The sequence below is a fragment of the Cibotium barometz genome, chromosome 10 (genome assembly GCF_041138505.1).
Source record: "Cibotium barometz isolate CiBa-2024 chromosome 10, ASM4113850v1, whole genome shotgun sequence".
NCBI classification, from domain to species: domain Eukaryota; kingdom Viridiplantae; phylum Streptophyta; class Polypodiopsida; order Cyatheales; family Cibotiaceae; genus Cibotium; species Cibotium barometz.
Genome location: NC_141055.1, coordinates 43,349,775 through 43,374,326, shown reverse-complemented (window position 1 = coordinate 43,374,326; position 24,552 = coordinate 43,349,775). Strand labels below are relative to the sequence as shown.

The 24,552-nt window shown below is 41.0% G+C and overlaps 1 protein-coding gene across 1 annotated transcript in view; it reads left to right on the top strand.

Annotated features, from left to right (window-relative positions):
- Positions 1–3,428, top strand: part of LOC147634940 (THO complex subunit 4A-like) — a 34,411-nt gene extending 30,983 nt beyond the window's left edge. Inside the window, exons 2-5 of the mRNA XM_086804204.1 lie at positions 810–956; positions 1,077–1,145; positions 1,228–1,421; positions 3,010–3,428. Coding sequence (XP_086660330.1) covers positions 810–956; positions 1,077–1,145; positions 1,228–1,421; positions 3,010–3,190 — 591 coding nt within the window. The 3' untranslated portion in view covers positions 3,191–3,428. The remainder of the gene's footprint in view (positions 1–809; positions 957–1,076; positions 1,146–1,227; positions 1,422–3,009) is intronic.
- The last annotated feature ends 21,124 nt before the right edge of the window (positions 3,429–24,552 follow it).

Genomic DNA, 24,552 nt, shown 5'->3' with positions numbered 1-24,552 from the left:
TTGGAGTGATAAAAAAAGCTTAATGGTTGTTTATAGCAGATTAGCTATTTATCACGTGGTTATCACTATATAAGTGAGGGTCTAGGTTATTATGAGACACAGTTGTGTGGATGCACCACTGAAGGTGTGGCTTAGACTAGGAGAGCATACATACTCATGCCGTGCACATGGCGAGTACGTAGGCTGGCGTGTTGAAGGGCTTCGAGCAGGCTTTGGTGGTATGGAACGCTGGAGTTAGACATGGGCCTATGGAATTGTGCATAAGCCCTAGCCTTGGCTTGGGGGAGATAGGTGGATGCTTGTTGTGGTTGGGAGGTGAGCTAGCCTTCTACATCATGATTTGGTTTAGTGCTGACGGTGTTTTCAGCTGTGTTTAGGGCAGATTTTGGGAAGGACTTTATATGGGTGCACACTTGCATGCATGTACACACACACACACAAATACTTTATATGTGCCACCCCTAGTTGAAGCGGCATACAAAGTCCCCCCTTGCACGCACACTCGCACGCACGCACGCACGCACTTGGTGAAGTCTATTTATATCTCTCTCTCTCTCACACACACACACACACATACACATACATGCAACTTGCGTGCACACATGCATGTATGTACACATCACACACTTTATATGTGCCAGGATTGGAGGCATTTGAACTTTAGGATTTATGTAATCCCAAGATGGAGGTACTACTCGGTGCTACTTGAAAGAACCATCTTTTTAAACAGTTTTTGCACTCATTCCCACAATCTATTTACTATGCGGAAGGCGATTCTGAGATGTGTGGTTGTTCTCTTGCTGTAACAGAGAGACTCTGATGGTCCATGGAAGCACGATCTCTTTGAAGATGGCGCAGGCAGCGATTATAATAATGGACCTATGGCAGGGATTGAAACTGGTACCAAAGTTCTCATTTCGAACTTGGATTATGCAGTGTCAAATGAAGACATAAAGGTAACTTTGAAACTCTTTTGCCATCGTTTCTGCCTACATCTGCTTCAATAAATCTCCATGGAAATAATTGCACCATGTTGTGAGTGCTGCTTATGATGTGGATGCATGTCTTTGCTTCAGGAACTTTTCTCAGAGGTTGGTGATATCAAGTGGTCCTTCATTCGCTATGACAGGAGTGGTCGCTCAGAGGTAGCTTTGATTGCTTCTTTCTTTATTTTTAACTGTTTGATGTGCCACCAAATCACTCAGTGGTGGGGGCATCAATTTTCAGGGGAGTGCAGAGGTGCTCTATTCAAGGAGGGCAGATGCAGAAACAGCTGTGAAGAGATACCACAATGTGCAATTAGATGGAAAGCCCATGAAGGTTCAAATTATGGGAACAAATTTGGCTATTCCGGCTCCTGCGGGACATGCTTTATATGAAACTTCACTGGCTGGAAGAGGAGGGCGAGTTCCAGGAGTGATGTAAACTTTCAGCCTTACATTTTTATCACGTAGAAAAGAATTATTAGCTTTGCAGGTAGGCTAAGCGGAAGCATGCTTGATTACTGCTGCAATTGATGCTAATTAAGTGCAAAAACTTTAAATAATCAAGCATTTCAAATCCATTAATTCAGTTTCAAGCTTTTTCAATTGTAGGGAGCTTGAAGAGGGAAGCATCAGAATGGAACAGAGAAATGGATTGTGTTAGTGGTGGAAGCATAGTAACAAAAAACATGTTTCGCCGAAGGGAAACATTTGAAATTTTCTAGGACGAAACATTTTGAAACAGGGACATAATCTCTAAAAAAATTTGTGTCGCCTAATATATATATATATATATATATGGGAACCTTTTGTGCATGAAATGAGCCCTATTTTACCTGTCTCTTTGCTCCCAATTTGTTTTCTTTGGCAAATGGTTTTTCATTTTCATGTTTTTTAAAAACATACAATTTACTCATGGTTTACATGCATCACTTTTGCATCTCATAAACCCTTGACCTAGGGGTTACTTTACCAGTCCTATTGGGAGTGCCACCCTGGGAAATGGCTTTTCTGCATTGCAAGGCCGTGCAACAGCCGTTTCCAACAACTATGGTGCCTGGATCTTACATTTGGCTGCCTTAAAACTGTCCACACTGTGCATAATTGGTTCAGCCCTGCCTGGTGCCTGCAAATGCTTGCTTCTTGTGTCCATATGGTTGCTGGGACATTGACTATGCAGTCTTACACTTGGTAACACTATTCAGACCATAGTCACAGGAATTGGGCATTTTTAGACTCGGGAATGTTGGGGATGGCAGCATCTTCTCGTTCCCATTCCTGTCCCATGTCACTCTATAGTCACAGGGAATGGCCATTCTCAATCTTTTCCGTCCCCGTTCCCCGTCCCCATTTCGCGTCCCATGTGACTATGATTCAGACAGTGACCTGACTATGTTTGGTCCCTGGCTGTTGGCCCAATGAGCATCCATGGCATTTTTACAATGAATAACTCAAGTGGGTTGTTGCATAATTTTTGCAGGACAACTCATGGCTAGGCACCTCCTAGACCCAGACCTAGATGGAAACTGGGGACCTGTCCTTGGACAAGGGCTCACAACCTGCACAGTCCTCATCCAAAAGGTAATTGGGGGTGTACTTCTTGTCCAATTATGTCCAATTGGCACCCTAGTACAGCAGGTGCATGTGACAGGATGTTCTTGCAGTCAAATCATTGGTCATGGTTGTCTGAAAGCAACACACGCAGGATAGAGTCGGCTGATACTGGTGCCAGAGCTGAGCAACATTGATGGTCAAGTCTAGGACCAGTCGTCACCGTTGTGGGTTGGCAGAGGATGAATCCACAGTTTTTAAGGAGTCTCCAAGGAAATTCGGAATTGAGATTTCCTGCACCGGGTAGTCACCAGCATAATTTAAATTATGTGCTCGCTGATCAGCGATGCAGGACGACCTGCTGCACCGAGTTCCGATGTGTGTGTGTGTGTGTGTGAGAGAGAGAGAGAGAGAGAGAGAGAGAGAGAGAGAGAGAGAGATTGATTGATTGTCCTTGGTTTTTTCCTTGGTTCAGTGGTGGGATCCAAGGCAGTGGAGGAATGCTGCAGAAGGTCCAAGTTCGTGGAAATGGAGAAATGATTCAAGGTGGCCGAGGTCGTGGAAGAGGACGTGGAAAAGAAGAGAGAGAGAAGATTCGGTCTGATCTGGATGCTGAATTGGACCGTTACCATGCCGAGGCTAAGCAGACTTCATAGATGATGTGCTATGCCTGAAGAATCATGACACACTGTAAGTGTTCATGGTAAAGTTTTGACCACAACCCAAATCAGCTGTTAGTCTACAGAGTCTTTAAAAAGGAACCCATGTTTGTGGAAGACTGCTCTGAAGCATTGTTTTGGCAGAGGGCTCTCTACCTATTGGGTGGTTACTCTTCTTACTTATGGATTACCAGTTAATAGAGCAACTTAACCTTGCTGAGGTGCTTCATGTGTTCATTGGGTGTTACCACTGTAGGAGGGAGCTTTTTTAATGTCTCCTGATTCAGTTTAAGGGTTTTGATGCATGTGAATTATTCTTGGAAGTGCTGGAAGGCATGGGCTGTAGAAACAACAAGTTTTTCATGTACGGGGCTGCGTGACATTCATATAATTTTACATGTTATACAACTAGAAAGCAAGATCCTGTGCACATTCCACATGTTGACTTAAGGGCTCACATCTGTCTTCCTTTGATTGGAGACCATGACGGTGTGCATGTTGCATCCTATGAAGTTTCACGTCTTGCTGCCCTGCCTGGCTCTGATTTTAAATAATGTCTTTGATTGTATTTCTATCGATTGTTTTACATTAGTTTTCTCATTGGTTTGTAGATGACCATCCTTAATGTATTCCCACAGCTCCCTTGCTTCTTGCAAAGCTCCTGAATGTTAACAAGTAGAAAAGTGGCAAATTGGAGGGTGGATCGATTGGCTCATATTTTACTCGTGGATCGTATTGCACATGTATGGGTTGCTGTCGCCATTTCTTCATATGGATGGATTGAAAACTACCACCAATCCGGCCCTGCACACTAATAAATCTCTCTCTCTCTCTCTCTCTCTCTCTCTCTCTCAAGTAAATGGGCAGTGTGCTTCAAGAGGGGGCAAGCTTCCAGTAGAGACTTTCTTCCGCCAATATACCTCTATCACAATCTAAGCTTTAACCTTACGATAATGTGTCTGATCAAGAGATTGTGTATTCAATTGTCAACTTGTAGAATCTTAATTGATGCCTTCGGTTGTGGCCTGTTGAAGGTCAAGTGTGTTTGGTTTCATAGGTTATATTTCTTTGGCTGTTTATATATATATATATATATACACACACACACACACACACACACATATGTACGTACTGTTGAGATATCAAGCTCATCTAGTGAGGCGGTGGACACTGATGACCCGCCTGGGGATAGGTCGGTCTTACACCACTGGCATGGTTGGTGAGATCATGGGTGATATGCGGCCAGTGAGATGACAGGTTGTGTGACAGTCATTCTAGAGACTGGCATTGTTATAGCGTTAGCTTATTTAGTTGGGTTCACACTATAGAGAACCTTAGTATGTATTTGGTTGAGTATCTTTTCATATTGTGTGTACTCTTATCTTTGTATATGGTGTGTTGAGTGTTGTGTGAAGAAGAATAAGATTTTCAGCCTCTCACCGTGTGTGTTCTCTTTTAGAGTTTCGTGAGTATGTGTGCTTTGCAAGAGCTCAAGCTCTCTTCTTTCTTACATACATCTTTTTATGGTATAAGAGCCTGGTTTATGCTAAGGGCTGAGCTCCAAGCAAGAGAAGCACAGGAAGCGGTACGAGGATAAGAGTTTCATTTACTCTTTCTTATTTGTGTTGGCGACTACACCCTTGTCGGGAGCTTTACGGGAGGCATCGGCAAACGATCTCTGTTTGAGGAGCTTTCTTCGCGGGAGTAAAGCTATAGGGCTATTGGAAAGCTATAAGGCTATTGGATAGGGATTTTCGGTCCGAAAATGCGTTTTGGGCGCGTTAGAATCTCCATTTTTCGAAAAGCAGGCGATTTTGAGCACTGCAGGTAAGTCATCGATTCTATGCAGAGCTCTGTTTTAAGAACTGTAAGAAGACAAATTGGTTGTGTAGACATTGTGTGCGCTGCGAGGAGGTCAATAGTTGCCATTGGGTGTATGTATGTACATTAAGGTCACTGGTTGTGACATTTGAGTGTAGTACAGTATTGTTGCAGAAAATACAGCAGTTTGTGTAGGACAAACCAGAGTGTTGTTTTTGGTAAATTTGTGTGTCTGGCAAGATGTTAAATGATGGCATAAACTAGATTGTTGTTGAGAAGCTTGACAAGAACAACTTTCATGCTTGGAGGTTCAGGTTGATAAATTTCCTGATGGGAAAAGGTTACTGGGACTACATAGAAGGTGAGCATGAAGAGGCACCGGAGATATCGAAGATCAATCTGACTGCTGCAGATGTGAAAGAGTTCAAGGATTGGAACCAAGGAGTCGGAAAAGTTTTGTATTGGCTCTTTATCAGTATATAAGACATCATGATTGGGCACATACAGGATGTCAAGTTCCCCAAGGAGGCGTGGGACATCTTGGTAAAACTCTATGAAACGAATACCAAGGGTACGAAAGATACAGTTGAAGAATGAAATTCATACTGTGGAGAAAAAGAGTGTCTGTGAATGACTATGCATTGAAGATCAAGGGTATTCTGGAATCCCTTGTATCTATTGGTGTTCCAGTAGATGATGATAAGGTGGAAGTCTGTCTACGTGGTCTCGGGTCACAATACAAGAATTTCAAGATGTCTATTCAGACTCGGGAAAACATTTTCAATTTCACAGATTTGGTGTATGTTGATTATAGAAGAGAAGAGCTTGGGTGAAGACAAGTCTTCACAAAACAAAAACAATTCAGAGCAATAGGCCTTCTACACAAGTTTAGGAAGAGGACGAGGTAGAGGAGGTCATGGACGCAGCCAAGGAGGTGGCCGAACAGGTAATCATAATTATAGTCAGTAACGACAACAGCAGCAGTCCCAGAATTCACAACAATATGCAAGTGGAAGAGGCCAATTCAGAGACAGGGGGAGTCAAAGAGGTCGTGGAAATTGACAAAGGCAGTATAATGATACACGTGGATATGCTTTTATTGTGGTAAGCCTGGACATGTGCAAGCAGATTGTTATAAGAAGTAGGTTGACATGCAAAATGGAAAATTGCAGCAAAATAACTATGCATCCTCCAGCAAAAACAATGAGGATAATGAAAGGTTGTTTAATATGCAGTATGTCGTTAATGCCATGTCTGAAAATGTTGAAGCAGCACATAAAGATAATGTGTGGTACGTTGATTCAGGTGCTTCGAACTAGTCTTCCTTAAATATTAGTGAATATCTGTGTGTGTGTCAGTGTGAGAGGGTCCAAGTGGAGACTAAGAATCAAATGTGTGTTATGTGTGTGTGTGTGTGTGTGAGTGAATCAAGTGGAGACTAAGAATCAAATGTGTAGTGAATGTGTGTGCGTGTGTGTGAGAGAGAGAGAGAGAGAGTGAATCAAGTGGAGACTAAGAATCAAATGGTTTTGGTCTATCAATGGACACTTGCCTAAGTGGCTCTACTCATCATCACCCACCCTAACCAAAGAGATTGTGGGTTCCAAACTTGACACCGTAGTGTTGTGTGTGAGTAGTGTAGCTTCTAGCTCAGCTACATTCCCTCAAAAGAGGGCTTTCGGGGAAATTTTTTTTTGAAAAGGTCTTAGTCTCCTACATTCTCGGATTAGTGCTCTCCCTTCATGGGCATGCCTTAATATGCTAGGTTTGGAACCTCTTTACCTTGTGGTTATAGTCATTTTAGTCATCTTAGTGCACACCCTTGAACGAGTGGTTTACTTCTAGATTCTGAATCACTTCAGAAAATCTCGCATCACTTGAGGATGGTTCATGATCATTTTAAAGATGATGATTGCAAAGCCTCCCTTAATGTTTCGCTATCACTCCACAAGTTGTATATTTACCTATTTTCAATTCTTAGTCTCCCCCAATTGGTTTGTAATACCAATGTCACTAATGGTAACTATGTCCCAAGTGATGGTTGATGTAGTACCTCTTTGTGTGGAGAGTCTCTTCTTCCAAGCATACACACAAATTCTTTTTGCAATCCTTTATTGCCAAACTAACTAGTGCTCAAACGTGGTCACACTAAACTTTGATGCTCGTAATTTCATCTATCTGTTAGCTTAACCATAACCATTTCCTACTTTAGGTGTACAAATATATACTAGGATCAAGCCAATGAAACCAAGGACTAATGTCCTTGTAGTGTAAGGTTAATGGAGGGAACTCGGTAACAATAATAGCATGCATTGTTCTAGATGCAGTGGCAATGTGAGATGGTAGAATTTTACTTGACAACCAACAATGAGCGATAACGAAACATTCTTAAAAGCCACGGGAGGTGTCATCTGTCTCGATTTTGTGCATCCCAAAGACATTGTATAATGAAGTGAGGCTGCAAAATCTGCTAGAATAAGGTATGCATGTGTGCGTGTGCATGTGCGTGCGTGCGTGCATGCGCATATATATATACATGTACGTAAAAAGATGCAGGGGAGAAGAGAGCTTGACCTCTTGCAAGCGCACACACACTCACAAAATCCTAAAAGAGAACACACAAGGTGAGAGGCTGAAAATCTTCTTCTTCTTCATACAACACTCAACACACCATAAACAAAGATAAGAGTACACACAATATGAAAAGGTACTCAACCAAATATATACTAGGGTTCTCTATAGTGTGAACCTAACTAAATGAGCTGGCGTTATAACTATGCCAGTCTCTAGAATGGCTGTCATACAGCCTGTCATCTCACTGGCCGCATATCACCCATGATCTCACCAAGCATGCCAGTGGTGTAAGTGGGGACTATCCCCCACGCAGGTTATCATATCAGTGTCCACCGCCTCACTAGATGAGCTCGATATCTCAACACTTTCCCTCGAGCTCAACTCCATCTCATGTACACCAAGCGAAGCCCTGAATCTGCGGAGCTTCTCTGTACTGAATGCTTCAGTGAAGATGTCAGCGACCTGATCCTGTGTGCTGACATAAACAAGATCAACGTCTCCTGTCAAAACCTTCTCTCTAACAAAATGGTAGTGGACCTCTATATGCTTTATGCGAGCATGAAAAATTGGATTCCTGGTCAACTGTATACTGCTAATGTTACAGAAAATGACAACTTGTCTATCCACTGATAGACCCAAATGTGCAAGTAGCTTTCTCAACCAAGCTACCTCGCATGCTGCCATAGCAGAACCTCTGTACTCGGCCTCTGTACTGGATAGAGTAACCGTAGGTTGCTTCTTGCTGCTCCAAGTTATATCAGCACTTCCCAAAGAAAACATGAAGCCACTAGTAGATCTTCTATCTGAGATACTATCAGCCCAATCAGCATCTATGTACCCATGTACACATATCTCTGTCCCGGTTTCATAAAATAGTCCACAATGCAAAGTAGACCTCACATACCTCAGTATGCGCCTCAATGCATCCAAATGATGAGAATGCCCTGCAGAAATGTCAAGCTCAGTTCCATCTCTAGGACTCTAAGCATGATACGAAAGCTGCAAAGCTTCTCAGCTCATAAGATCTTGGTGAAAATGTTAGCAACCTACTACTCTTTATTGACGTATACGAGATCAATATCTCCTGCCAAGACCTTCTCTCTGATGAAGTGATAGTGGAACTCTATGTGTTTGGTCCGCGCATGAACCATTGGGTTCTTGGCCAACTGCATGTTACTAAGGTTATCATAATAAATGATAACCTGCTTATCCACATGCATCACTAAATCTCTAAGTCTCTAAGTACCTTGTGTAACCAAGCTACCTCACATGTTGCCATGCAGCACCCCTATACTTTGCCTCTGTACTCGACAAAGCAACTGTTGGCTACTTCTTGCTGCTCCAAGTAAAAACACCACTCCCAAAGGAAAACATAAATCCATTAGTAGATCTTCTGTCCAAGATGCTACTAGCCCAATCTCTATCAGTGTATCCATATACCTCTAACTCTATACCAGCCTCATCAAAGAGACCATAATCCACTGTGGACATCAAATAGCGTAGTGTGCACCTCATACTATCCAAATGCAGTTTTCAAGGAACCTGCATAAATTGGCTCTTCAACCCAATTGTGTAGTTCAAGTCTAGCATGGTGATTGTCATATAGATCAAGCTACCCACTATCTTCTTGTACAGAGTGGGATTCTCCAATACCTCACCTGTATTAGCACTCAAGTTGCCATTCTTATCCAATATAAATGGTTTTAAAGTTAGCCATACTATATTTGTACAACACGTCTAAAGCATATAGGCTTGCTTTCTGACAGCCATATGCCATGAGATGTCCTGATGAACTCAATGCCAAGAAAGTACCTTAGCTCACCCAAATCTTTTATGTCAAACTTCTTCTTGAGGAGACTGTTCACATGCTCAACTTGCTGCTCTTTATCACCCCGAATAATCAAGTCATCCACATAAACGCTAATGATGAAGATCCCTTATCACTCTTTCACATATAGAGTGAATGATTTGCATTTGCCATATGAAAATCAATGGTGACAAGATACTCAACGATTTTTTCATGCCATGCTCTTGGTGCTTGTTTCAGACTATACAAGGCTTTACGCAACCTGCACACATATTGTGGGTGACTCAAATCTTCATAACCAAGTGGCTGGTGCATATACACTTCTTCCAACTCACCATGTAAGAATGAATTCTTTACATCCATTTGATGTAACACCCAACCTTTTGATGCTGATTGCTATCTTGGAAACATGACTGAATGTGTCTTCATAATCAATGCCATAAGTCACCATGTAAGAATGAATTCTTTACATCCATTTGATGTAACACCCAACCTTTTGATGCAGCCACTGCAATTACAGCTCTCTCTCACGGTTGCTATCTTGGGACATGACTGAATGTGTCCTCATAATCAATGCCATAAGTCTGAGCATAACCTTTAGCAACCAATCTAGATTTGTACTTGCTAATGCTTTCATCTGAGTTGTGATTTACTTTGTATACCCACTTACATCCAATGGCCTTTTTACCATCAGGCAAAGGTACCAATTCCCATATCTTATTCGCATCCAAGCAACCATTTTTTAATCCATGGATGTATCCCAATTTGCATGTCCAAAACATGTGGGTTCAACATCTTGCAAAACTCTTGCCATGTATCCATAATGCTGAGCTACATAACTATCATACATGAATCTTTGAACATGGTTTTTGACCCTATTCGACCTGTGTTGTCCTGGATCTGTCCTTGGTGTTCTCACAGGTTGCCTTAGCCTTACACCAGGTGTTAGCTGGAAGCCCAAACTCCTCGTCGTCAAGGCTCTACTTTGAGCCTCTAGAATCTCCATCAACAAATGAATTCCCTGCTGAAATATTAGGCATACCAAGGTTCTCATTGATCTTCTCTTTGCCTTTATGTGATGCACTTTGCTGAATTTGCAGGATTGACATTTTATTGTAGCTTGCCACTTTATGGTCTATCAATCAACCCACTTCTAGAGAACTCTCTTGGTCCACTCAAGGACTATGATTATTGATCTGCATTTTGTGCAATCACTTGTTCGTGCATCAATCCCAATCAAGTCTTTTACATGAGTATACCAGCTACTCATCTCATCAAATACAACATCCTTGCTCAACCTCATCTCATGTGTGTGATAGGATTGTAACATATGTATCCCTTTTGCTCAAGTGAGTAAGCAATGAAAACACATTTTTTAGCATTCAGATCCAGCTTATTACGTAGCTCATCAGAGATATGTACATATGCAATGTATCCAAAAATTTTCAGATGTGACAAATCTGGTTTTCTACCACTGTACTTCTCCTTCGGAGTCATACCATCATGCACTGCTGCTATGGGATGTCCTGTTCATTATGTAAACTACAGTTGATTCAGCCCAATATTGATGAGGCATGCTCTTCTCAGCCATTAATGCACACTTAACTTCTGCATTGTGCATGTTCTTCCTCCCCTCATCAATAACATTTTGCTGCTGCTGTCGAGTGTACTAAATTCTATGTTTTTTTTAGATACACATTGAACTCATTGGAGAAATATTCTCCTCCTCCATTTGACCTTAGGCACTTAATCTGTAAACCAGTTTGTTTTTCAGCCAACATTATGAAATTTTAAAAGTAAGGAAATACTTCACTTTTCTCTTTCATAAAGTATACCCACACCTTCCTTGTGTGGTCTCATCAATGAAAGATACATAATAGCGGCATCCTTCCATTGATGTTGTCTTTGTCCGTCCCCATACATATGAGTGTACTACATCAAGTGTCCTCTTGCTTACATTTATGCTATGTGGAAATACATTTTGTTTTCTTTCCAAATTGACATGCTTCACAAAGCTTATGCATTCCATCCAACTTCAACTTTGGCAACCTCTTACAATTTGAAATTATGGATTAAGGAAAAAAGGTTTTGTGGAACCAATCTCAAACTGGGAATTTTACTTGCACAGAACCTCTGTTTTCATTTAAAGAACTGTTTGGCATTTCCCAAAAAACTCTCCCTCCTCCAAGTAATAGCCACCTACTACACCATACATGGATTGACCTCTATTTTGGTGACTCACCATCTTTACTAAGTATCCTGGGTTTATATAGATTTTTACATAGGGTTAGAAAATTTTCCTTTTGAGGGTATATTTTATAATGGGTCATTGGACTTGATGTTTTAGAAGGCCCAGTCTTCTTGGACAATGTGTACCTCTTCTAAGCAAGAGGCTTTGTCACCTTTGTCTTCATTCTCACATGCAAAATTAACTTGGGATTGTGCCTTCTTCTTGAAGTAAAAGTCCTTGATGTGATTATTCTTTCCGCAAAAGCTACACTTTATCTAGCCCTTTGCTTTTGGTGTTCCTTCTTTATTGAATCTCTTGTTGGTGAAGAAAGCCTGATCTGGTCCTTTCGTTAATCTTCTTCTCCATGTGCCACACCCTCACTTGTATGTGAAGCTCCTATGCCTAAGAAAGGGTAGCTTTGAAAAACTTCCTAGATGCCTAAGATTGGGCCTTCTAAAACATCATGTCCAATGACTAAGGTGGTTAAAAGTGCACTAATGCCATGGGATTAACATAATGATAAAATAATAACAAGTGATTAAGGGTTAAATTTCACACTAGCATAATGAAAATGCACAAATGATAGAAATGGCTGATACTTAATTCATTGATTTGATGCATAAGATAAGGATTACAATGATTATCCCATGATGTTAATCATATTTAAGAGATGTGATTAGGTGCTAAACAACATCCCTAGATTTATGGATCTAGATTTGACTTGTGGCTTGGTTCCATGTGAGAATTTGGCCACTTGCATTTTGTGGAGATTTTTCTACTTGGCTCTTAGAAATTTACTCAAAAAACTTTACATGGCTTGATTCACTCTAAGGTTATCGGCTAACACCTTTGGCTTTGTGGCTCCCCCATAATATGTGTGGGTATTACTTTGCTTTTCCCAACATTGAAGAGGCAAATCCGTAGAGAGTCTCATGAGGGGCCATTCAAGATACTATAAGACCTTTTCTTCCCTAAAAAGAAGTTTCTTTTGGCCAGTTATAAAGAAGAGTTCTTTACATTATTATATGAGGAAATGCTTCATTTGTCAAAAGGTTAAGGCTGAGAGAGTCAAGTTACTAGGAACTCTCCATCCCCCTAGATATACCATTAATGAAACGAGAAAGCATTATCATGGATTTAATCACTCATGGGACTTCAGGGAGGATATAATGCTACCATGATTGTGGTTGATAGACTACCCAAGTTAACTCATCTTATTCCAATTATAAGAAGATTTTTGCTACTAGTATTGCTCAATTATTCATCCAAGATGTTGTGCGTTTGCATGGCCTAATGCATAGAATAGTTCATGATCAGGATTCCAAGTTTACTTCCAAATTTTGGATTCCTTTATTTGGTTCCCTTCACAATCATTTAGACATGAGTGTAGCTTATCATCTCAAGATTGATGGTGGTCGGATAGAGTCGGTTCATTAGAGTATCAAAGCTATGCTTTGAGCCTACTGTAATCAAGAACCTTGTGGATGGATGAGTTAAATCCATATTATGGACTTTGCATATAATGCCTCTTTCCATTGAAGCTTGGGTATGTCCTTGTTTAAGGCTTTATATGGGCAAGAGTGTATTACTCTAACTTCATTGGATCCATTCATTAAACTCAAGGCAACTGAAGTAGTTGTTGGATGTAATGCAATATCAAGTAAAGCTTATTTGGCAAAATTTAAAAATGGTTCAGGATCACCAAAAGAGCTATACATATTTGAAGAGACTGATGAGAGTTTTTGAAGAAGGGGATATGGTTTTCCTTAGGATCATGCCTAAGAAATGTTCTTTAGCATTGAGGAAATTTAGAGAGCTTGCAAATTGGTATATGGTCCTTATGTGATTACACGGAAGATAAGAGATTATGTATGTGAAATCCTACTATCTCTTCATTTATGGAATCGTAAATGTGTTTCATGTTAGTCTCCTTAAGAATTATATCTTGGATGATACACATGTTTTGGATAGAAAATACATAGAGCTCACTAGTGGGCGGTCAGTTAGATTTTCATACTAGAAGCCTAAGAAGATATTAGATATTCAAGAAATAGGATTAGTTGTGAAGTCCTTGTTCAATGGAGATTTTATCCAGCAGAGGATGATACTTGGGAAAAACTTGATAAGCTTTGTCGAATCTACCTTACATTCTCAAGCTGACATCTCGATTTATTTTAGTGGGGAGCCTGTAAGGTGATCCTTACCCCCCAAAAATTAAAGAAGGTGATCCTTACCCCCCAAAAATTAAAGAAGGTGCTTACATCAACCCCTATTCTTCAGACTCCTCATTGGGATACGATTTTTCATGTCCATATCGATGCCTCAACCTATGCTATCGGATGTATACTTACCCAGCCTAATGAATACAAAATGGATTTTCCTATAAGCTTTGCCAAGTAGATAGTTGAATGAGGCTGAGAAAAACTATACGACCATAGAAAGGGACGGTTTAGCTATGGTTTATGCAGTTAAGAATTTTAGACACTATTTGTTGGAAAAAAAATTTGTGTTATTTGTAGACCATCAAGCCCTTCTCTATTTGGTTAACGAACCTTGCACCACTAGGTGGCTATTAATCCTTATGGAATTTGACTTCTCTATCACTATAAGGAAAGGATCATCACATATTCTTCCACATTATCCATCCAGAGTAACTAGTGATGAACCTCCTATAGGTGTTGATGATGACTTGCCTAATGCATGTCTTTTTCAAATAGACATAGTTCCTAAATGGAGCTTTGACATTGTGAACATTTTAACAAATGTACCAATAAACCCTTAACTATCTAAAGAACAAGCAAGACAATTAGTAAAATTGGCAGTGCAATATTAGCTAATTGTGGCATAATTATATCAATTAGGAAAGGACAGAGTTCTCGTAAATATGTGTTGGAGTCTGAATATGTAGTTGTCCTTGAGGAAGCTCATAATGGACTAGGCGGTGGACATTTTGCCACAAAAACTACTACACAAAAAGTGTTTCAATTATCAGGCCTATGGTGGTCAACCTTATTTGGTGATGCCTCAAAATTTGTCAAGATGTGTGAAGAATGCCAAATATTTGCCAGTACTCATGGCAAGGATCATGTGCCCTTGATTGTAGTCTCCTCTCTACAAGTCTTCCAAAAGTAAGGAATGGATTTTTTTGAACCTATCAGTCATGCAACTAAGTCAACTTGAGTAAGGTACATTATAGTGGCTACATAATATTGTTCAAAATGGGCAGAGGCCTGAGCCACTATAAAAGCTGATGCTTGAAGTATTGCCAAGTTCTTGTACAAGAATATCATAACAAGATATGGTTGTCCACTAGAACTTGTAAGTGATAGAGGAACTCATTTCATCAATGAGTTGATTACCTTTCTCCTTGGGTTGAGTTCATGGTTGTTCATAGCAAATCTTCACCATACTATCCGTAAGCCAATGGGCAAGTAGAAAGTACAAAGAAAACTCTATGCACCACATTGAACAAAATAGTAAATGAATGTAGAAACAATTGGGAACAAAAGCTTCCAGCTGTTATTTGGGCCTATAAAATGGCTTGTAAGACTTGTTGAGATATCGAGCTCGTCTAGTGAGGCGGTGGACACTGATGACCCGCCGCCTGGGGGATAGGTCCCACACTTACACCACTGGCATGGTTGGTGAGATCTTGGGTGATATGCGGCCAGTGGGATGACAGGCTGTGTGAGCCATTCTAGAGACTGGCATAGTTATAGCGCCAGCTCATTTAGTGGGTTCACACTATGGAGAACCCGTGTATGTATTGGTTAAGTACCTTTCATATTATGTGTACTCTTATCTTTGTATATGGTGTTGAGTGTTGAGTGAAGAAGAAGAAGATTTTCAGCCTCTCACCTTGTGTGTTCTCTATTAGGGTTTTGTAAGAGTGTGTGTGTGCTTGCAAGAGCTCAAGCTCTCTTCTCCCCTGCATCTTTTCATGGTACCAGAGCCTGGTTCGTGCTAAGGGCTGAGTTGCAAGCAAGACAACCATAGGAAACGGTATGAGGGTAAGAGCTTCAACTACTCTTCCCTATTTATGTTGGTGGCTACACCCTTGTCGGGAGCTCTACGAGAGGCACCGGCAAACGATCTCTGATTGAGGAGATTTCTTCGTGGGAGTAAAGCTATAGGACAACTATAGGGTCCTGCTGGATAAGATTTTTTGGGTCGAAAACGCGTTTCGGACGCGTCTAGACCATTGTTTTTCAGAAAGCAGACAATTTCGAGCACTGCGACACGGGTAAGTCATCGATTCTATGTGTAGAACTCTATTTTAAGAACTGTAGGAAGACACATTGACTGTGCAGACACTGTGGGTGCTGCAAAGAGGTCAACAGTTACCATTGGGTGTATGTATGCACATTGAAGTCACTGGTTGTGACATTTGAGAGTACTACAGTACCGCTGTAGAAAATACAGCAGTTTGTGTAGGAAAAATCAGAGTGCTGTTTTTGGTAAATTTGTGTATCTGGCAGCAAGATGTCAAATGATGGCATAACACAGATTGTGGCTGAGAAGCTTGATAAGAATAACTTTCATGCTTGGAGGTTCAGGTTGACAAATTTCTTGATGAGAAAGGGCTATTGGGACTACATAGAAGGTGAGCATGAAGAGGCACCAGAGATACCGGACATAAATCCGATTGTCGCATATGTGAAAGAGTTTAAAGACTGGAACCAAGGAAAGTAATGTATTAGCTCTCCATTAGTATGCAGGACACCATGATTGGGCATATTCAGGATGCCAAGTCTCCCAAGGAGGTGTGGGACACCTTGGTAAAACTCTATGAAACAAATACCAAGGCACGTAAGATACAGTTGAAAAATGAACTTCATACTATGGAGAAAAAGAGCATGTCTGTGAATGACTATGCATTGAGGATAAAGGGTATTGTGGAATCCCTTGCATCTATTGGTGTGATGATGATGATAAGATGGAAGTCTGTCTACGTGGTCTCCGACCACAATACAAGGCGTTTAAGACATCTATTCAGACTCGAGAAAACATTCTCAACTTTACAGATTTGGTGTCTATGCTGATTATAGAAGAGAAGAGCTTGGGTGAAGACCAACAATCTTCACAAAACAAAAACAGTTTAGAGTAACATGCCTTCTACACAAGTTCAGGTAGAGGACGAGGTAGAGGAGGCCGTGGACGCGGTCAAGGAGGTGGCCGAATAGGTAATCAAAATTATGGCCAGCACAGCAGCAACAACAACAGTCCCAGAATACACAACAACAACAACAACAACATGTAGGTGGAAGAGGCAAATTCAGAGGCAGGGGGAGTCAAAGAGGACGTGGAATTTGACAAAGGTAACATAATGATGCACGTGAATGCTTTTATTGTGGTAAGCCTGGACATGTGCAGGCAAAATGTTATAAGAAGCAAGTTGATATGCAAAATGGAAAAGTGCAGCAGAACAACTATGCATCCTCAAGCAGAAGCAATGAGGATAATGAAAGGTTGTTTGTTATGCAGCATGTCGTGAATGCCATGTCTGAAAATTTTGAAGCAGCACAAAAAGATGATGTATGGTATGTGGATTCAGGTGCTTCGAACCACATGATAAGTCATGGGGAGTGGTTCAAGGAGATGAAAAACCTTGAATGACCAGGTTTTGTGAAAACAGGGGATGACACTGCTCATCCAATTGCCTATGTTGGAAATGTGCCATTGTCTATGCAGGATGGCAAAGTGAAGTACCTTGCAGATGTACTTCACGTTTCGAACATAACAAAAAATCTAATTTCAGTTGGCCAGATGATTGAGCAGGGTTTGCAGGTTCGGTTTAACCCTGATGGTTGTTATGTTGAAGACTTAAAGACAAGTGCAAGTTGGTTTTGCAAAAGGCAACAGAGTGGGCAGAATGTTTACATTGAATGTAGACATGCCTGAAATGAGTGCTGCGATGTTTACAAATGGTTCAGGGATTGTTGTAGACACAGACATTTGGCATAAAAGAATTGGACATGTGAATGTGCAGCGAATGAAGTCTATGCAGACTAAAGGAATTGTGACAGGGCTGCCAAAGTTTAAAGTGGAAGGTATGCAGAGAATATGTGAAGCATGCCAATTTGGAAAGCAAATTGTGACAGGGCATGCCAAAGTTTAAAGTGGAAGGTATGCAGAGAATATGTGAAGCATGCCAATTTGGAAAGCAAACAAAGCATGTATTTTCACGTAATAGATATGTGAGCAGAAATGCACTAGATGTTGTGCATTCAGATGTATGGGATCCTACGAAGACCATGTCTATGGGAGGCTGCAAGTATTATGTGACATTCATTGAGATGACCACACAAGGAAAGTGTAGGTATATTTCATGAAGGAGAAGAGTGAGGTGTTCGAGTTCTCTGAATTTTGAAAGAAGAATGGTATTTAGAGATAGTTTACATGCAGATACACTCCGCAGCAAAATAGAGTTGCTGAGAGCAGAAAAACAGGCACATTGCTGAGATTGCGCGAGCATTGATGGAAGAGAAAAATATGTCGCATAGCTATTGGGCTGAGGCTGTTTCTACAGCAGTATATACATCATGAACAGGACTCCAACTGTAGCCATACATGATGTAACTCCAGAGGAGAGGTTTACTAGCAGAAAACTTGATTTGTCTCATCTGAAAGTTTTTGGATGCATTGCATATGTGCATGTGTCAGATGAGCTGAGAACTAAGCTGGATCCGAAAGCTGAAAAATGTGTGTTTATTGGATATTCCCTTGAGCAAAAGGGATACAGGCAATGATTTTATATTCACGTGATCACAAATTTTTTTTTGTTAATAACATGTGTTAACATGTTATTAACATGTTAACATGTTAACATGTTCTCAAAAAAGTCAGTTTGGCAAGCGACCTGGTAACCGGATAAAATCTCGTCGGGCTTTTGCTATACCCGGCGGTCCCGCCGGGGAAAAGGAAACCCCGACGGGTCTCGGAGGGGTCGTCATCTAGCCCGGCGGGGTACAATTTCCTATATATATGGGCCCGGGAGACCCTTTGGGAGTTCATTGCTGACAGCATACACAGGTAATGAAACTTGTGTGTGTGTGTGTGTGTGTGTATGTGGGTGTGTTCGTGTCGGCAGCCGCCCACTGTCGCAATGCGCGGCAGGATGTGGGTGGTCCGCCACACGAGGGATGTGTGTGTGGGTGTGTGTTCGTGCGGGCAGCCGCCCATTGTCGCAATGCGCGGCAAGATGTGGGTGGTCCACCACACGACAGGTGTGTGTGTAAGGCCATTCTTCGGAATGGTGCTTACCTTGGGGCACTTAGTCGGTAACGCGGCTAGTCTGTGTCCTATGGTAAGTATGGCACGCCGTAGCGGTACTAGTCGGTAACGCGGCAAGCATAGTATCATTATGGCGATGTCACCTTCCCTTCCCTTTCCTTTGTCAAATGCGGACATATGGTCGGTAACGCGGCCAGTGTATGTTCGTATCCTATTCGTATTCCCATAGAATCGGGCGGCATTTTGTCGTTAATGCGACAAGTTGGTGTCGTCCGCTATAGTGCATAAATTGTTTTTTGCATATTGCGGCATTTGATCGTTAACGCGATTGAAAAAATGTCGTAAATTTGCTTGCATATTACGGCATATGATCGTTAACGCGGTCGAAAAAATGTCGTAAATTTGCTTGCATATTACGGCATATGATCGTTAACGCGGTCGAAAAAATGTCATAAATTTATTTGATTTGACTTGTATTGTTTTTATTGTGTTTGATCCATGCGATACTTGGTTGCTAACGCGGCATGAGTATTTCATGGATCAAAGTTTACATCATATTGTCTAAACGTTTTATTTTATAATATCGTGATTCGTAACTTGAAAAATATGAATATCTCTCTCTTCCTACCCCTCTCTCTCTCTCTCATGATACACTTCACAACTCTTTCTCTCTCCCTCTCTCATGATACACTTCACAACACGATAGATGTGTAGATAAGGATTTCTTTTTATTTCTCTTAAAATATACATAATTTCGAATAATTTCATTTTTCTCCCTCTATTTACTTAAAAATTAAAACAATACATTATTTTCCTCTTTAGGAACTCACAAAAACATTAAAAATGTCATCTAATGTTTCTTCTCTCTATCTGTCACAACTCTCTCTTCCTCTCCTCTCTCTCTCTCTCTCTCTCTCTCTCATGATACACTTTACAATTCTCTCTCTCTCTCTCTCTCTCTCTCTCATGATACACTTCACAACTCTCTCTCTCTCTCTCTCTCATGATACACTTCACAACTCTCTCTCTCTCTCTCTCTCTCTCTCATGATACACTTCACATCTCTCTCTATCACGATAGGTGTGTAGATGAGGAGTGCTTTAGGACTACAAAACATTATTTTCCTCTTTTTAGGAACTCACAAAACTTTTAAAACTGTCATTTAATTTTTCCTCTCTCTATCTGTCACACCTCTCTCTCTTCCTCCCCCCCCCCCCTCTCTCTCTCTCGTTCGATAATGTATACACTTCATAAGTAATAATGCACTTGTTGTGGTTGTCTCACGTTCGATAATGTATTGCATGATGTTGAGTTCAGTAATATTGTTTGATATTCTGTTTTTGTTTGATCATTGATAAGTAATGATACACTTGTTGCTGTTCTCTCACGTTTGATGATGTATTGGATGATGTAGAGTTCATTAAAATTATTTGATATTCCGTTTTTGTTTGAACATTGATAAGTAATGATACACTTGTTGCTGTTCTCTCACGTTTGCTTGATGTTGATTTCAGTAATGTTTGATATTCTGTTTTTTTGTGTTTAGTGATATTTGCTAGATTTACGAAGACGACCAACATGCTTTCCCCCGAAGAGCATAAAATCGTTCTACGAGCAATTCGCATTGAAGCAGTCATCACAGTGTCACAATGTGCTGATGATGTCGTCAAAAAGATCAATGAGTCTGAGATACTCATGCGAGATCTAATAGACCAGATATGGAAAAATGCACAGCGTCGGCTTCGAAGCGGAGGCAATGCTGAGTTGCTTGATAGACAGAAGATAGCAAATTTCAACCATCAACATATAACACGAACCATTTTGGGGAGCATGCGTGTAGCATGTAGTGATCTTAGAGATGCTGCCCCGCTTGAAGCTAATATGCAACGTCTACAGTTATGGGACGTTGTATGGAGCGAGCAAAGAGCCAAGAGCAAGCGCATGAAGGCGTTGGATGCAGAGTCCCTTCCCAAAAGAGTACGCATTGCCCAGGATGTCGCTGCAACGTCCAGTCAGGCAGATGCAAGTGGTACAGGTGTCATTAATCGTACCATCTACAATTCTATGTGCACACATCTCATTGGTATCCTGCACGAGGCTCTGTTTGAAGGGCGAACAATAGGCTCCGGTGTTTTTGGCACAGTAAAAGAGTATACAGTTAAAGGTATATCATTTTTTACCGGAGAACATTACTTTTTGCGGAAAGCACTACAAAGGAGAAGGCAGCGCTAAGTTCGAGAGCTTCCAGGCAGAGCAGGGCATGCAAGTTCTACACCCATCGATTGTCAGGTGTATTGCCTTTACAAAAGAAGCGCCTTGGATCACTATTTTCCCGTACTATAATGGCGGCTCTCTTGGTGATACTCTTATGAAGGTTCCCTTCAGATTCAGTGAGTTCACCAGAGCAATTTTTCGTTTGGATCGAGGATGGAGACAATCCCCGCCTGATAATATTCCTTTAAGTCATCTAGAACTTTCTAAAATAAAACAAATAGTAATAACCATGCCACATATTATGCATGCCCTGGTGGGTGGAAGGCCTAGCGGTAGCACATCTGGCAGGAATTGTACATACCGACCTACATCCATTCAATGTAGTGTTGGATTTTACAAAAGAGTTGAAGCCACGCATAGGTATTATTGATTGGGGGTTACTGCTGAGAGCGCCCAAAAAATGGGTGTCTCTCAATTTTGTATTTGAAGCAGACAAGAACCCTGAGAAGGTGGCACAGGCGGTCTCCTACGCAGACAGAGAGCGAAATAAATGGTCGTGGATAGCCCCGGAGCTTTATGATCCATTTTTGGCAGATGCATACACTCCTGCATCTGATGTTTTTGCCTTGGGATATTTATTACAAACTTTATATGACTTTTGGCGGAAAGTACAAGAGTTGTGGATGGATAATAGTTCCTATGACAAAGTTACCATGGATATTATTATTCATAGAGTCAAAAATTGGATGTTTCCGCCTAATCGCGATGAGCAAAAATCAATTTTGCAAGTAGTTGAATTTTTTAGATCACTAAATATTGACCCAACGAGGGCACAACGTCCTCTTGTAGAGCTATCGGTGTCATTCACCCCAACTTTGTAATGATACAGTATCAGGAGATTAAGTTTCAGGAATGGCATTTTGTTTCTCTCTTCAAAATTTGATGTGTCCATTGTTTGAAATATTATCTCATTGAGTCTTTGCAATATCTCTCTCCTCTTGTGGTGTTTAAGTTTATGTTTTCTCTTCAAAATTTGATGTGCGCGCATTGTTTGAAGTATTTTTGGAGTCAAGTGGATATTTCTCATCGAGTCTTTGCAATACATATCTCCTCTCGTGGTGTTTAACTTTAAGTTTTTGAGAGTAATGGTCAATTTATCTTACGTTGATCTTTACAGTTCATTAAAATCTTAAAGTCATTTATGTTCATATAGATATGGCAGAGGCGCAAGCAAACAAGCATCAAGAGTTAGCCAAGAAGGCATATGAGCGAATGAAGGCCCTTGCACATGGCCTGACAGCCCGCGAAGCAACAAGAACAGCATGCAGGTTGTCGAAATGGACAAATCTAACTTATGCCCAATGGAAAGACATAAACAAACGCGTAACCACAGAGATGATAAAGGAAATATGGCCATGTCCCGATGGCGAGATTAAGAAGGGAAGATGGAAGATTTCACGTTGCACTCAATGATATCAAAACTAATGCCAAGCGCATTTTCTTGGAGGTGTACGGTCGTCCTCTCCATAACGCCGATGCTCCACTCTATTTTGCTAAGATGCTATATGCTCAATTTATCCTAGAAACTCCAGTGGACTTCGCCTCCAGAGAGGCCACTATCAACACCCACGACATACGTGAAGAGACAGTGACATTCACAAGGGAAGAACTTGCTCTCATGGTGGAGGGCGCTGGATTGGAGTTAAACAAGGTCAAAGAAAGCTTAGGGGCACAGCTAGCAGAGAAGGAGAAAGAAGCTGAGCGATTAACTCAAGCATCAACTCCTCCCCCAGCCAATAGAGGGATTCAAGAGCAGCTCACAAAGATCAGCCAAGATATGCAGAGCATCTCTTCACGTATTGCTCCTGTGCGCCAAGGAAACCACATCTCTCATTTTTTGATACATCCTGATCTTGTGGGAGTTTCTGCTGAGGCTACTAGTTCCTCCACCCCCCAATGTCTTGTATGTTACAAAGTATTCGATGGGTGGAGTGGCCAGTATATACTACCCTGTGGACACTACTACCACTTAATATGTTTAGTGAGGCAAATGCAAAATACTTCCATGTGCATTGTGCAGCGTCTAACATCAAAGTTCTCATCTACTACATCATCACAATTGTACATCCATCTGGGCATATCTTCTTCATACTCTTCGCTTTCAATGTCTCGCAAGATCTTTTCATTGCAACACATGTAAACAAGTTTATCTGCTCGATCTGCAAGAAGTCGATTGCAAATAGTATTGTGAATATATTTGTACATGCTCCAGTTTCTTTCTGAGCCTGAGTTTGAAGAGCACTGACTTAGAACCTTCATCGCAAGGTTGCGTAATAAAGCATAATGCTCACCACCATTCATCATCCACCACTTCCATGCAGGTTACTCTTTAGCCATTTGTTGAACAAGGGAGTTGAAAAATAAACCCTCTTTTAATCGAAATGAGGTCATCTCCTTTATACACTGTACACGATCATCATCATTATTATAGAAAGTGTTTACCACTTTATAAAAATCTTGCACCACCTCAACGTTGGACATCAAATCCATATTCCAATATTCAGGATCTAACATGTAAGCAGCACTGTGTAGTGGTGAATGCGCTCCAATCCATCTAGCATGAAAGTACTTCAATAGAACTTTTCTTTGTCTACTGGAGAATGGTACACGCCATTGCTTTTCCACCACTGAATGCTCTAATTTCTCAGGACACTCCAAACTCCACTGGACAGTCCACCATTGCATCGATGCTTTTTTGAGATTAGGCGCTCTTTGATCAAGACTTCGTACAGCATACATAACAAGTATCATTACATGGTATGCATCCATCACACTGTTCCACCAACTTCTCGTAAGCGCTGTCTTCAAGACTTTGATTTTCTCTTTCACTTTTTCAAGTTGAGTGTTCTTCCAGTCATGAAATGCCATGCATGTAAATGTTTCGCAAACTGCATCTTTATTTCTAAGAAGAGACTCAAAAGTGTAAAAGTGAGTGCAAAACCTAGTCTCTACTGGAAGCTTTAACATAACTGACATGCGAGGTCGAAAAATATCTAACACTCTCTGTCTCTTGAGCATGAATTTCACAAGCTGGCGAGCAGTGTCGACGATTGAGGCAAACCATTTGGTATCATCAGATTTATACCAATCTTTTAATACAAGATTCAAACTATGAGTATTACAGCCTACCAGAAAAATATGTGGATATTGTCGCTGTAGAATTTTGGATGCATTTTTACAAATTTTTGCATTGTCCATGACGACTTGGACTACATTTTTGGCACCCACTTCCTCTATCACAGAGCTAATGACTTGAGCAATGTAAGCCCCAGTTTTGATTGAACCAGCTGAATCCACGGCACGGATGAAAGTCTCACCTCTAGGTGAAATAACCATTATATTAATTAATGGTTTTCTTTGCACATTAGACCATCCATCACTTACTACATCCAGAAAGCTCTATATTGCTAAGAATGGTGA